At 29.6% G+C, this 13,498-nt stretch overlaps 1 protein-coding gene across 1 annotated transcript; it reads left to right on the top strand.

The window, feature by feature from the left end:
* The first annotated feature begins 6,155 nt into the window (after positions 1-6,155).
* On the top strand, positions 6,156-7,976 carry LOC123268297. Its single transcript, XM_044733255.1, has 2 exons — positions 6,156-6,423; positions 7,643-7,976. The coding sequence occupies exons 1-2, from the start codon at positions 6,224-6,226 to the stop codon at positions 7,920-7,922; spliced, it is 480 nt and encodes a 159-aa protein (XP_044589190.1). The 5' UTR covers positions 6,156-6,223; the 3' UTR covers positions 7,923-7,976.
* Positions 7,977-13,498: the final 5,522 nt, after the last annotated feature.

Below are 13,498 nucleotides of genomic sequence, written 5' to 3'. Positions count from 1 at the left end.
ACCAACCGCGATGAAATCGGTCGAGCCGTTCAAAAGTTATGAGAGGTTTACATACGGCTACACACACACACACACACACACACACACACATACAGACATACGGACATCACCGCGGAAACATTCGGGGAGGCTTCCTAGGACCTCAAAACGTCAACATCCGTTGAAAACTCGATTTTCGAAAAACGGGGTAAAACCAATAACTTCCCGATTTTTGAAAATCTTCGATTTTCTTAGCAGGAAGTTAAAAATCCAGCGTGTTATTTTACCTTTTGTAAGGTTTATAAGGATCTAACTAGCCTTGAGTTAATAATTATAGGGCTGTTAGCGTTTTATCGCCATTTTATTTAGTGTTAAAGCACCGTTTGTGCTGGAAATATGTGTCTGGGCCACTTGAAAACTCAGTCCCCTGGCAACTATTTTTATTTATAATTTATTTATAAAATTGGATCCATAAGTCGTAATATTATTCTAATTAATGTAAATATTCATTGAGAACTTGAAAAGTTGAATGCATTGAAATAGTTTGTTTGATTTTCCTCAATTTGATAAAAAAAAACAGTCCCCTGTCATGTTATATGGCAAAAGATACACAAATATCGAAAAAGCAAAAATTAAATCGGCTGTTTATTTATTATGATTAAGCTGATAGTTTTGTAGCCCTTGTTAATTTTTTTTCTAATAAAATCAAAAATAATTTGGTCGGACAATTTTGTACCAGATTTAAGACGTCCTTACAGAGAATCATCCATATAGATTATGCCCGGGGCCTGAAGAGAGAACTTATGAAGAAAAGTAGATGATTCTTTACTTGGTGAGTGAATTTTATTGCGCGATTATATTGGATCTCTGGCGGATGGGAGGGAAACTGTGACACAGGGAAGAAGGAAGAAAAAGAAGGAGTCTGTCGAGCAAAGGAGGACTTTGCAGAACCCCACCGGGACATGGCGTACTCAAACATTTCAGCTCGCGCTCTAAATTCGCCGTCGCTCAACTTCTCTTCTTTCAGCTCTCAGTTTTCAATGCTTGGAGCCCTAAATCTGGCACTCGTCCTTCTTCTGGGTTATCTTCGGCAGCGTTCTCGAGCCCCGTTGCCTCTCCCTTACTTGTCCTATTTACAATCCAGATACTAAATTGAGTAAGAGAAGTAACGTTTGTGTTGTCAAAAGATTATCTGCTCGGTCTTTACCAAAATGTATATATACCTTTCGACCGCTAAAGGAGCACTTATTTGACGTCATTTTTATTTTAACTGACACTTAATTCTTAACCGTATTCACTTTATTTTCTTTTTTTGGTTGTCCCACCTAAGTACGCTGTTGTTGAAAATTAATCAAATTGTCAAAAATACTTTAGCTGCTTGTCAATTTTTTTAATTTAATTTTAGAAATTTTTATTACAAATTAATGATCAATATTTTGAATTAAATATTTTTTGATATTTATAAAATCAATAAAAAAATTTATGCCAATTTGTATTGATTTTTATACTTTTTCACATTGATAGAAATTTTTGATGCAACTTTAACGCGCTCTATTCTTCAAACTAGGTACATTCATCCTACTGAATATTTTCAATCAATAGAAGTAATCAAAGGTCATTTTTGTTGATATTTTTATTAAAAATATTAATTGAAAATAATGAGAATTAAATCAGCCGAAGTCTAAAAATTTTAATAATTTTTTTTATTGAAAAAAATTAAAAAAAAAAAATTTTACTTGTAGAAAATTTGAAGAATTATAGGCAATTTTTTTTAAGTGTTATTTTATTTGTAATTTAATTGTTTAAAAAAATTCGAAGATTGTTGAACGTCGGCTAATTTTAGTATTATTCTATGATAGAAGTCAGCTGACTAATTTTTTTTTTATAACAAATTAATTACATTAAAAAAAAAGCTAAAAATTTCTTTTAATTTTTACATGTGGAAATTTTTAATTAAAAAATTAATAACAGACGAATAAAAAAAATGTTTCAGATAAAATTGTATGCTCTTTAATTTTTTAATTAATGAAATTTTTTGTATTGAAAAATTTTATTTTAAAAAGAATGAAAAAACTTCCAAATTTTTCTAACATATTTTTCAGCTGATATTTAATGAGGGAATTTTTAAAAAGACATTTTATTTTTAGTGATGTTTGCAAAATAATGTTTTATTATAATTCTTCAGAAGGGTGTCACTTTTTTCATTGATAAATTTACCCGCGGCGTTTTTTCGAGGACCAATAAACCCGATATTAAATCGCACCCTCGTCTTAATTCCTGCCTAAATAAAACCCGGCTATTTTTAATAACAATCTTGAAGAAAGATTTTCTACTGAATATCAAATATGAAATGAAAAATATAAAAACTAATGCGTATATAAGACACAGAAGCTCTACTCGCCGCTGGCTATCGATCAAAGCTCAGACAGAACCTGTCCGAGCACAGATGAAGACCAAAATAAAATAAAACAAGTCTTCTATCATGGCAAAAGCCTGCTACTTAATAATCGGTAACGTGAAGGATGTTATGAGTTTAGTTGATAAAAATATATTGAATTTTGAACAAAGCGACTTTGTAAATCAAGAGTGGCTCGCTGAAGGATTTCTGTTCAAGCTATTCGGTATTATTTGATGTGCGATGTCTATTATATGATTTTCCATAAACAGTAGTATGCAGTCAGACAGCCAGATGTAGCTCGCGCACTTGACTGTCGCTCGAAGCCACTCTTTCGGCTTATACACGTCCACTTGTGCAGTAAACTGCTGTACCACTGACGGGCAGCCTCCTCTTATTATTCCCTGTAAATATATCAAACATATTACACTCCTTCTTGATCCTTCATCCTTCATCCTACTGACTAGTCACTAGTTTATATGAATAACAAAAGTGTGCCATTGTTTTGCCCCCATCGATAATCCACTCGCTCTTCCGAGGGCTTCATTTCATTCAGGAAACTCCCGACTACTTGACAAACAAAAAATATCACCATAATTTATTCAGCTTTCAAATTAAAAGTTTATTAATTTTTTATGCTGCTTCTACTTCGAGCCAAATCAGTTTTTGAATAAAGCCACCTGATTTATTCCCAAAAAATCAATCAATTTTTTTTAAATTAAAAATGAAATAGACAAATATTTTTTATTATTATTTTGGACTTATTTATTTTTGAAGACCAATAAATGTCAAATTTTAACTTTACTCACTGAAAAAAAATTAACTTGAATCGAGAGAAAAATTTTTAAGCTGAGAAAATAATTTTGAAGAGTTTCATTGTCTTGAATCAAGACGAAAAATTATTGAATTAAGTAAAATTTACTTAAACCAAGAAAAATTTCTACTCTAATCAAGAAAAGGTAATTCTTCAAAATTATTTGCTTGATTTAAATATTGATCAGAGATGTGACAAATTTTTGTTAAAACAAAATTTATTTTTCCATAAAATAAAATAAAATCAAACATTTAAAAAATAAAAAATTTGAATTTGTTTTTAAAAGAAATTAAATACAGCGATTAGTTAAACAGTATTTTAAAATATTTGAACATTATAAAAATTTTTCTCAGTTCCAATTTTTCCATAAAATAAAATCAAACATTTATAGTTTCAAAATTGAAAATTTTTAAGTAAGAACACAAATTTTTTACGCTATTTAAATTTTTTTTTTTAATAATTTAAAAAAAATTTATAAAATACAGTACAAACCAACAATTTGAATTTGTTTTTATAAGAAATTAAATACAGCGATTAGTTAAAAAGTATTTTAAAATATTTGAACACCAAAAAAATTTTTCTCAGCTCTAAAACTAAAATTAAAAAAATAAAAATAACCACCCACACAGTAAAAAATTTTTCGTCATTGTGTAGAGTGTTAAAAATTTGTGTGTTGAATATTACACTCTAGTGTGTAGAATTTAACATTCTAGTGTGTTGAATTATTAAATCAACACATGAGAGTGTTAAATGCTACACACTAGAGTGTAATATTCAACACACAAATTTTAAAACTCTACACAATGACGAAAAATTTTTTACTGTGCACCTGATTTTTTCTAAGCAGAAACGAGAATACAACCTTGCCATCGGCTGTAAACAAACTCGAAACAAAATCAGGCAATTAATTCCCGTGCATATATTTTGGCAACTCATCAGAGTTCAGAGTCCGAAGTTTGGTGATCGATCATGCACCAGAGACTAGACTAGATACCAGACCAGAGAGCAGAGACCAGAGTATGTAGCATCGGTAGTTTTGAAAGGTTTTGAATCAAAGCGCTGGCAATCAAATGATTAAAGGCTGCTCTGAAGTTGCTCGTGCGAAACTCCCGACGGAATTCACCACGGAAATCATGACGAGTCGCCTTCTACTTTGTCGTTCTACCCTCGGCCCACATATATATTTCCTCCCTCTTCTGGTTGTACGTGCTCACTATTATGTGTGTACTCGCGGATGTATTCGGCAACACTCTCGATTCTACTATATCTACATCTACTCCAAGCTCCAAGAGAAGAGTACATCAGGGAGAGATAGGAGGAGTGTAGACGAGCTTCAAAGCACCAGAACCGGTGAAGGAGGAAAAGCTACCACTGTGCCAAGCTCCCTTGCTCCCTTGCTCTGCCTCTGCTCTCTCAGTCCATTGCATCCCAGTTGAGCTTTTCTCTCCGGTTTGGCGTCCTATTCCCTGCTCAGCACTCGTCGTCCCGGCTCCCAACGTCCCAACGGGTGGACCATCTCTGAAGCTTCGAGCTTCAAGCTTCTAAACCCTCCAACTTTCGCATCCCTCTTGGCAAACAAACCCGGCTTCAGCTATGCTCTCTACTCTCTCTGCTCTCTACGCCTAGCTCACGGCAACAAGATCCCCTGGACAGCTTTCTCGATTTTTTCAATAATATAACTGTTTATTGTTATTTTTTTATTATTATTTTTAATCAGCTAATCCAATCTAATTACTTAACAAATACAATCATAATTATTGACTTTGTATAGAAAAAATATCGATGATATTTTCGATTTTTGTCGACTTTTTAAGTACAAGCTCAAATATTTAATTAATGACAATAAAATACAATAAAAATTTTTAAACTATTAAAATTTCTAAAGAAAATTATTAAAACTAGCAATCTTGCAGTCACTATGTGACTGCCGTGACTTGTGAACTATAAATGAATAAAATTTTGATTTATTAAATAATGAATTTTGTTAAATTGCACTGTACTTTCTTAACAATTGACATTTTTAAAGATACAAGCTCATCCCGATGTTACACTCATCAAGAGCTTTCATTTGAGTACCCACATGCACTTTTATATATTTTTCATATATACATATATATAATATATATAAATATATGAAAAATTGATGTTGGTACTCAAATGAAAGGTCTTGATGAGTGTAACTCCAGGGTGAGCTTATATCTTAAAAAATGTCAATAGTTGACAAGATACAAGGTCATTTCTTAACTATTGACATTTTTAAAGATATAAGCTCTTCCCGATGTTACACTCATCAAGAGCTTTCATTTGAGTACCTACATGCATTTTGATATATTTTTCATATATATAATATATATAAATATATGAAAAATTGATGTGGGTACTCAAATGAAAGGTCTTGATGAGTGTAACATCGGGATGAGCTTATATATTTAAAAATGTCAATAGTTCACGAGATACAGGATCATTCCTTAATTATGTATCTAGAGATAGAGCATTTTCGAATGCAGCCTAAATACTTATCATCATAAATTGACTATTGGTGAGAATGATATAAAACCATGAAAAGGCACAACTCCAGGTCAAGACTTTTCTAACGATACTAAATTTAACTATAAAAATCCATTGTATCATCTAAATACACTGGCCACAAAATTTTGCTTATTTTCTTAATAATATAGATTACAATAAAGAAATTATTAAAAAATATATTTATTAAAAAATAGAAATTACTTTTCCAAAAAAAATTTAAATTAAAGAAAGTTTAAAAATTAATCACCTAAAAAAATTAATAATACCTTTTTAAAATTGAAAATTTTAATTATTTTTTATCATCAAAGAATTGCAGATTTAAATTTTACTAATATTGAACTTCAAAAGAAACAAAAGTCTGTCGAATTAAATTAATAAACAAATTTAAAAGTCAACTTCACATTGGATTGTTTATTTACGTCAAAAAGCCAAGTTGTTTTTTTTTATAAACATTTATCATTCGGAGTAGTATTTATTTTTTTTTTACAACTTATAAAAATCAAACGATGGTGAGAAAATCAACGCTAGTTTATGATTTACTAAGAAATGACCGCCGGAATGGCGGGTTTTCCCCAAACGAAATTGTCGAGCGCGTAAGTCAGGACCACAATATTCTCCCCGGCAAGGCTTTGAAGAAACAAATTTCCGTGGCGCTTAGAAGGGGGATCGATTTTGGTATTTTAAAGAGGGAAAACAACAGATACAGGTACTGAATTTCTCCAAAGTAATAAAAAAAAAAATAAATCTACACAGTAAAAAAATTTTCGTAAAATTTAACATAAAATTTTGTGTAGATGATTTTTTTACACAAAATTTATGTTAATTCTACACATACTGTTTGTATTGATGAAATCAACATAATTCTGTGTTAAAAGTAACACAAAAATATGTTAAAACTTTCATTGGCTGAAGCTCGGATTTCTACACACTTAAATGTTATCCATAACACAAATAAAGTGTTGATTGTAACTTTTTCTTTGTGTTACTCAGATCAGCTGTCAAATATGTGAGTTTTACTAACAATTTAAATATATATATTTATTTTGTGATTAAAAAAAATACATGAGCAATTGAAAATAATAAATTAAAGGAAAAATGCACATGTAGAAAATTAAAAAAACTGTAAGTTTATTTTCTAATAATTTATTAATTTCAATTATTTATTTTTTTTTCTAATTCAAAAAAATAAATGAAAATTAAGTTAGCCGACATCTGAAAATTTTTACAATTTTTTTTAATGAAAAAATTATTACAAAAATTAAAAAAAAATTTTCACTTGTAGAAAATTTGAAGAATTATTCGTGTAATTTTTTTTAAGTATTTTTTAACTTGTAAATAATTTGTCAAAAAAAATCAACATGTCTGCTAGATTCATAATCATAAAATTTATAATTTTTCTTATATTATTTATTTCCTCATAATTTAAAATTTATTCTGTCTTCTAGATTCACACTAGAAAGGACATTAACCTTGTAATGAATTTTAAGGTTACAATTCTGTTATCGGATGTTTTAATATAAATTACCCTTTATTTACTTAGTTTTTAATTGCTATACACTACAATTGTATATTTATTAGCTGCATTTAAGTATTTTACGTAATGACACAAATCAAAATCCACCAAATTAAAATGACGTTGAGGCTATCACATTTACATGTCTATCTTGTGTGGCATACGTGACTATATATGAAGAATTCTTTAACATAAATTTTGTGTTGGTTGGCCAGTAACATTAAAAAAGTGTAGTTTTACTTTGAATTAACACTTGAGTGTGTTAAAAAATGGATGGATTGATCAATACAAACCGTTTGTGTAGAATTAACATAAATTTTATGTAAAAAAAACATCTACACAAAATTTTATGTTAAATTTTACGAAAATTTTTTTACTGTGTACTTTATTTTGTATTATAAATTTTGGTTAGATTTGATTTGGGAATCTCCAGCAAATCCCAAGGCGGTCAAACTTCAATCGCAGCTTCCACAAGAAGAAGACCTCGCGTTGTCAAAAAACCGCGACCTGCAAGCGCGAAGCCTCGCCGAAAAAGGAACCCACCTGCGAAGAAACACCCCCAAGAAGACAGAGTGATCCCCCGACCGAGAATCCCTCACCCGCCGCCCACTTGGGCCCAAAAGAAGAGAAATTTGCGCGAAGAACCGATACCCAAGTACATCAGACATCCTTCGACCTCCTCTCGTCTATAATTCACCTTTTGTGTTCTTCTAGACTGATCTGGAAGTCTAGAAATGCTATTATTTAATAAAGCCAAAACTATTTCATGGAAAAGAAAGTAAAATAAAGAGAAAAAACGTATGAACGGTAGCAGGTTTTTTCCCATAAAATTCTCTTCCGTTTTGGAGTTTAGATCTTGTTAACCGAAACTAACCATCGCGATTACCTGCTCCTAATCCTCCTCGAACGGGAGCGTTTTTTATTTAATACGAGTTGGCTCATTGATTGTCAAGTTACGAGCTTCGAGATGCGGATCCTTTTTATTGTCCCGAGCTAGATAAATGGAGTATCTATCCGTAGGAAGAACTATTTCGGTATTGCTTTCGTTTCCTTTTATCCAAAGAAACAAAATTTCACGGTGAGAATTTAAAAGCATAAAACGTCCTTAATAGCCAGCGGAAAAATGACCGTAGCACCCATTTTTAGCCTCGGGGTCTAGTCCTACCCGTGAAAGAGATGAATAATTGGTGTGGTCAATCGCGCATTGTTGGACCTACAGACATCCTGGCACCTGTTTTATTTTCTTAATCTCTATTTTTGGTTCTTTTGGAAAACAAAGTGTATTTATTTTACGGCCTTTGTTCTTCTTATCTTATGATTGTTTATGAATTTAAACTATTTTTGTAGAATAGGTACTTAAGCAAAGAACAATTAGGTGATTTAACTAATTAGAATATTTTTACAACAATGGATTCTTATCAGATAATAATTTCAAGTGTAAAGATGAGTTATTTCTTTACAAAACATTAAATTTTTTATTTTACAAAAATTAATTTCTTGAAAAAAAATGATTTATTCATTTTTTAATATAGATTATTTTGATTCAAATATTAAAATTACTTTAACAAAGTCATATTTTTTATTTTTTAATTTAAATATCAAAGAAATTTTAAAAGAAAAATTTTTTTTGTCAATGAAATTTAAACTTCTTGAATTAAAAAAAACATTTTTTAAGCTACTAACTTTTTTTCTTGCACTGAAAAAAATAATTCTTGACTGGAGGGTAAATTTTCTTAGCTCAGAAAAATATTAAGAAAGATTAAAAATTTTTTGAATGAAGTCAAAGTTTCTTAAGTCAACAAAATTTCTTCTTGATCCAAAATAATTTTTGTTTTCCTTAAAATTTTTTTGGCGCAAGAAGTTTGTTTTTTTTTGTGTGCTGATTTTCTCATAACTGCCATAAAAGATTTACTCAAAAAAAAAAAAAAAAATAAATAAATAAACAAATTTTTACATTTTTTAAATGAAAAAAATTTTATTCTAAATTCTTAATCTTTAAGCTGAATTGGGAAAAAAAAATTTTTTTCAATGTATTTCAATTAAATTAATAATTTTTTTTTCTCCCCTCCGGGCGGAAAGCGTCAATTTTCCGCCCGCTGCGTTAAATGAAAATGCCGCTTTCTGCCTCCGTCGAGGAGAAAAATAGTATTCTCACCACGGGCAGAAAATAAGAAAGCCTCAGATCCCTAGTAGAAATGAAATCAAGTTTTTAGCCAGTAACTGGCCAGTTTTACTAGACTTAAACCAGTAACTGGCCAGTGTAATATCCAGTTTCTGTCTAGTAACTGGCCAGTTTTACTAGAGATCTAACAAAACATTATGGCGGCTTTAGTGAAACTGTCAGTTTCGAATTCTGAGGTTATTAGGCGTTATTAAAGTTGTCAAATAAATTCAAAATAATGTTTAATAAACGATATGATATAAAAAAGTTTCATTTATGTGTACATTATAAAATAGATAACATCATTAGTCTGATAGACTAATAATAAATCTAACAATAGAATAAGAAAATAATTATTTTGAATTGGAGATTTGTTTTTAATGCCCACAGTCGCAATTTATATATTGTGTCATTTTTTTTCACTGTATCCATTTTGAAATATATACTGGAAATTATTTGGACGTTAATAAACACTAATTTTGATTGATTTATACTGTTTTTTAATAATAATAATTACAATAATGATGCGTACAGGTTAACAATAAAAATAAACAAACATACACACACTAGTAAAGATACACTGTCGGTGTAACTAATGTTTATGACTTAGTTGTAGGTGGCGCGATTTCAAGTTTTTACTCGATATCACTGGCCAGTTACTGGTTTATATCCAGTGAAAACTCGATTATTTCTACTAGGGATCACATGTTTGTCGACCTCGGCTTCGCCTCGGTTAACAATTACATGTAATCTGAGACATTTCTTATTTTCCTGCCCTAGGTAAGAAATATACTATTTTTAAACTCAAAACAAAATCAATAACCCAATTAATGAAAGCCAGCTTAGTTTACGGCGCCGCTAATAAATATTCACTTAAAAGTACCTCGTAAAAGACTGGACATATGTATTGTGTTTCCTTAATAACAGTAATACCCAGAAGACAATCCAATTGGACTAAGTCCGGGTCTTTCTACTTGCTATTTCTGTGTATTTGTAAATATATATAGGTGTCCCAAATGAAAAGGTATTGTGCAACAAATTGCACGCTGCACACCTCCTTACCCCATTACTAATAGCTTTTTGACGCAGGTATACCTTTCGGGTTTTCCCCAGCCCGCTTAATGGCCTCTTCCTTCCTTCTAATACACTCTAAACCCGGCACCCTTTTGGAAAAAAGATTAAGCCCTAAGTAGTGCTCGTAAAATCACGGGTGACCACCATATGTTCTTTAAATTTTGGACAAAACCCAAACCGGACAAAATTACAACCCGGATAATTATAATTATACCGCTAAAGTGCCGAAATTAATCTCGCTCCCTATTATTTTGTTTTGTAATATGTTGTGGTATACTATTATTTTGTATACGAAAAACAAGCACGCGCAAACAATCGTTAAGGTAATGACAATAATTATCGTGTCACTCAGCAAATAAAGTCACTATTTTATCTGAAGAATGTTGCGTGAGTATCTTTATCTTTATACGAGTAATTTGTTATTCCTCTTATGGTTCAATTTAAATTAATATTAATTATAGTGATGGAACTAAGTCAGGTAATTTTTAAATAATTTACAAACATTGATTTTTATTTAGTCGATATAGAATAAATCAAAGTAAAAAAAAATTTTATTTCAATAATAAATAATGAAAAGAAAATTTTAAAGTTTCAAGAATTTACAAGATAAAATTTTTAATTTAACAAATTAAAATAAAAAAATTTTAATTTTATTTAAGATAAAAAATTTGATTTTAATAATAAATAATGAAGAAAAAATTATTAAACTTCAAAAATTTAAAAGATAAAATTTTTTTTTAACAAATTACAATAAAAATTTTAAACAAATTTTAACAAAATACAAAATAAATTTTAACAAATTACATTAAAAATTTTAATTTGATTCAAGATAAAAAATTTGATTTTAATAATAAATAATGAAGAGAAAATTTTTAGATTTCAAAAATTTAAAAGATAAAATTTTTTATTTAACAAATTATAGTAAAAAAATTTTAATTTGATTTAAGATAAAAAATTTAACCTATAAGAATGAATTTTTAAATATTTAGATCATTTTTATTGAAGAAAAAAAATTCTTTAGTTAAAAAATTATTTTTGGATTAAATAAATTTTATTACTTGATTTAAAATGATATTATCAGTAGAAAAAAAAAAATAATATCAAAAACATATAGTAAAAATTACTTATCACTTATATTTAAAAATTGTTTATTTTTTGAATGAATAAAATTTAATGATAAAAAATATTGAAAGATATGAACAGAAAAAAATTAGAGTTTCCAAATTTTGAACTTCAAAAGTTTTATTATACCTCCATCAAAACTAGTTCTTATTAGCATTATCAAAGGCCTATAAATATACAATATTCATTATAATGTAATACGTAAAATGATAAATATGACATAAATATAAAATATTTAGGAGTATCAAAAGCAAGGCGAAGATGGAATAAAAAATTCGTAGAAATAGAAAAGAATTGAAAAACATGAGAACCACATGTGGCAGGTGTTTTCCACGTACGTCATCTATGTCCTCATTCTATTATTTTTTTCCATGGCCGCCCCTGACCCCTCGCTCCTCCGGGTATCACATACGCGTGTCAAGTCACGAATGAGCATCACACTTCCGGCACAACACTATTTATTTATCTTATCATTATCATTGCCCAAAAGTATTATTGTCATTATTAATAAAATTTACTATCGCATCGCAAGTTTTCACACGCCTCAGATGTTTATATGTCAAGTGTTATATTTCGTACAACTTTTCAAATTTAATATATGTAATATGTGATTATTATTACGACTTTGATCATTGATCAGAATCGACATAATTGCCCATGATAAATTGATACGTGTCTCCACGGGTCAATTCTAGCTTACGAGGCATAAAAGAAAAACGAACCCGAGGGTCAAGGATATAAAAGCAAGGACAATAGCCGGCCCAATTAGGAGCTTTATTGTTGTCCGGGGCGATCTGATGTGTCGACGCCGACTTGATACATTATATTGCCTGGACCGAGTAAACTCCCACGCGGAACTAATATAATGTAATAAACTTTCAAATTTATGGGGATTTTTTTTCAACTTACTATTACTATTATTATTCTAATTTTTATTATAATGTCAGCAGCAAGATTTCAGACAATTAACAGTCTATTATGTTTGATTCATCAGCAGCCTTAGGAATATCTGTAGCACAATGGAGGAATTGTGGGATTCGGTTCGTAGGTGCCTGCTGGATAATATGGAAGTGCAAACATTGTCTGCGTTATCTTAGACGTTATCGCTTGCTTGGAGATTAAAGTCCCCGGGAGTAACTGAAGATGTGTATTTGGGTTGTAGGTCCCAGTTTGTTTGGTTATTTTTAAGAAATATCTCTTTAAGATATATTATTTTATTTTTTAATGCCTCGGTTTCTTCAGTTAGTATTCTAGAGCTGAGGAAAATTTTTTAAGAGAGCAAACATTTTAAAACTAATCGCTTTATTTATTTTTTTTTTAGTTGGAACAATTTTACTTGAAATATTTTTTATGATCTGGAGTTTTAATATTTTTAATTTATTTTAGAAACTGATAAAAATTTTTTTTCACCTTGTTACTTTTCTGAGTTTGGTTTGTTTATGGTCTGACTTTTTTTAAAATAATTTTTACTAGAAACCTTGCAGTCACTATGTGACTGCCGTGACTTGTGAACTAGAAATATATAAAATTTTGCTTTATTAAATAATAAATTTGGTAAAATTGCACTGTATTTTTTTAACTATTAACGTTTTTAAAGATATAAGCTCATCCCGATGTTATACTTATCAAGAGCTTTCATTTGAGTACTCACATCAATTTTTGATATATTTTTCATATATACATATATATAAATATATGAAAAATTGATGTGGGTAGTTAAATGAAAGGTCTCGATGAATGTAATGTTGGGATGAGCTTATATCTTTAAAAATGTCAATAGTTCACAAGATACAAGGTCGTTTCTTAATTATGTTAAATTGCACTGTACTTTCTTAACTATTGATGTTTTTAAAGATATAAGCTCATCCCGATGTTACACTCATCAAGAGCTTTCATTTGAGTACCTACATG

This window comes from Cotesia glomerata, linkage group LG1 (genome assembly GCF_020080835.1).
Source record: "Cotesia glomerata isolate CgM1 linkage group LG1, MPM_Cglom_v2.3, whole genome shotgun sequence".
Taxonomy (NCBI): domain Eukaryota; kingdom Metazoa; phylum Arthropoda; class Insecta; order Hymenoptera; family Braconidae; genus Cotesia; species Cotesia glomerata.
Note: the sequence above shows the minus strand (reverse complement) of the source record. Positions and strands in the feature narration are given on the sequence as shown.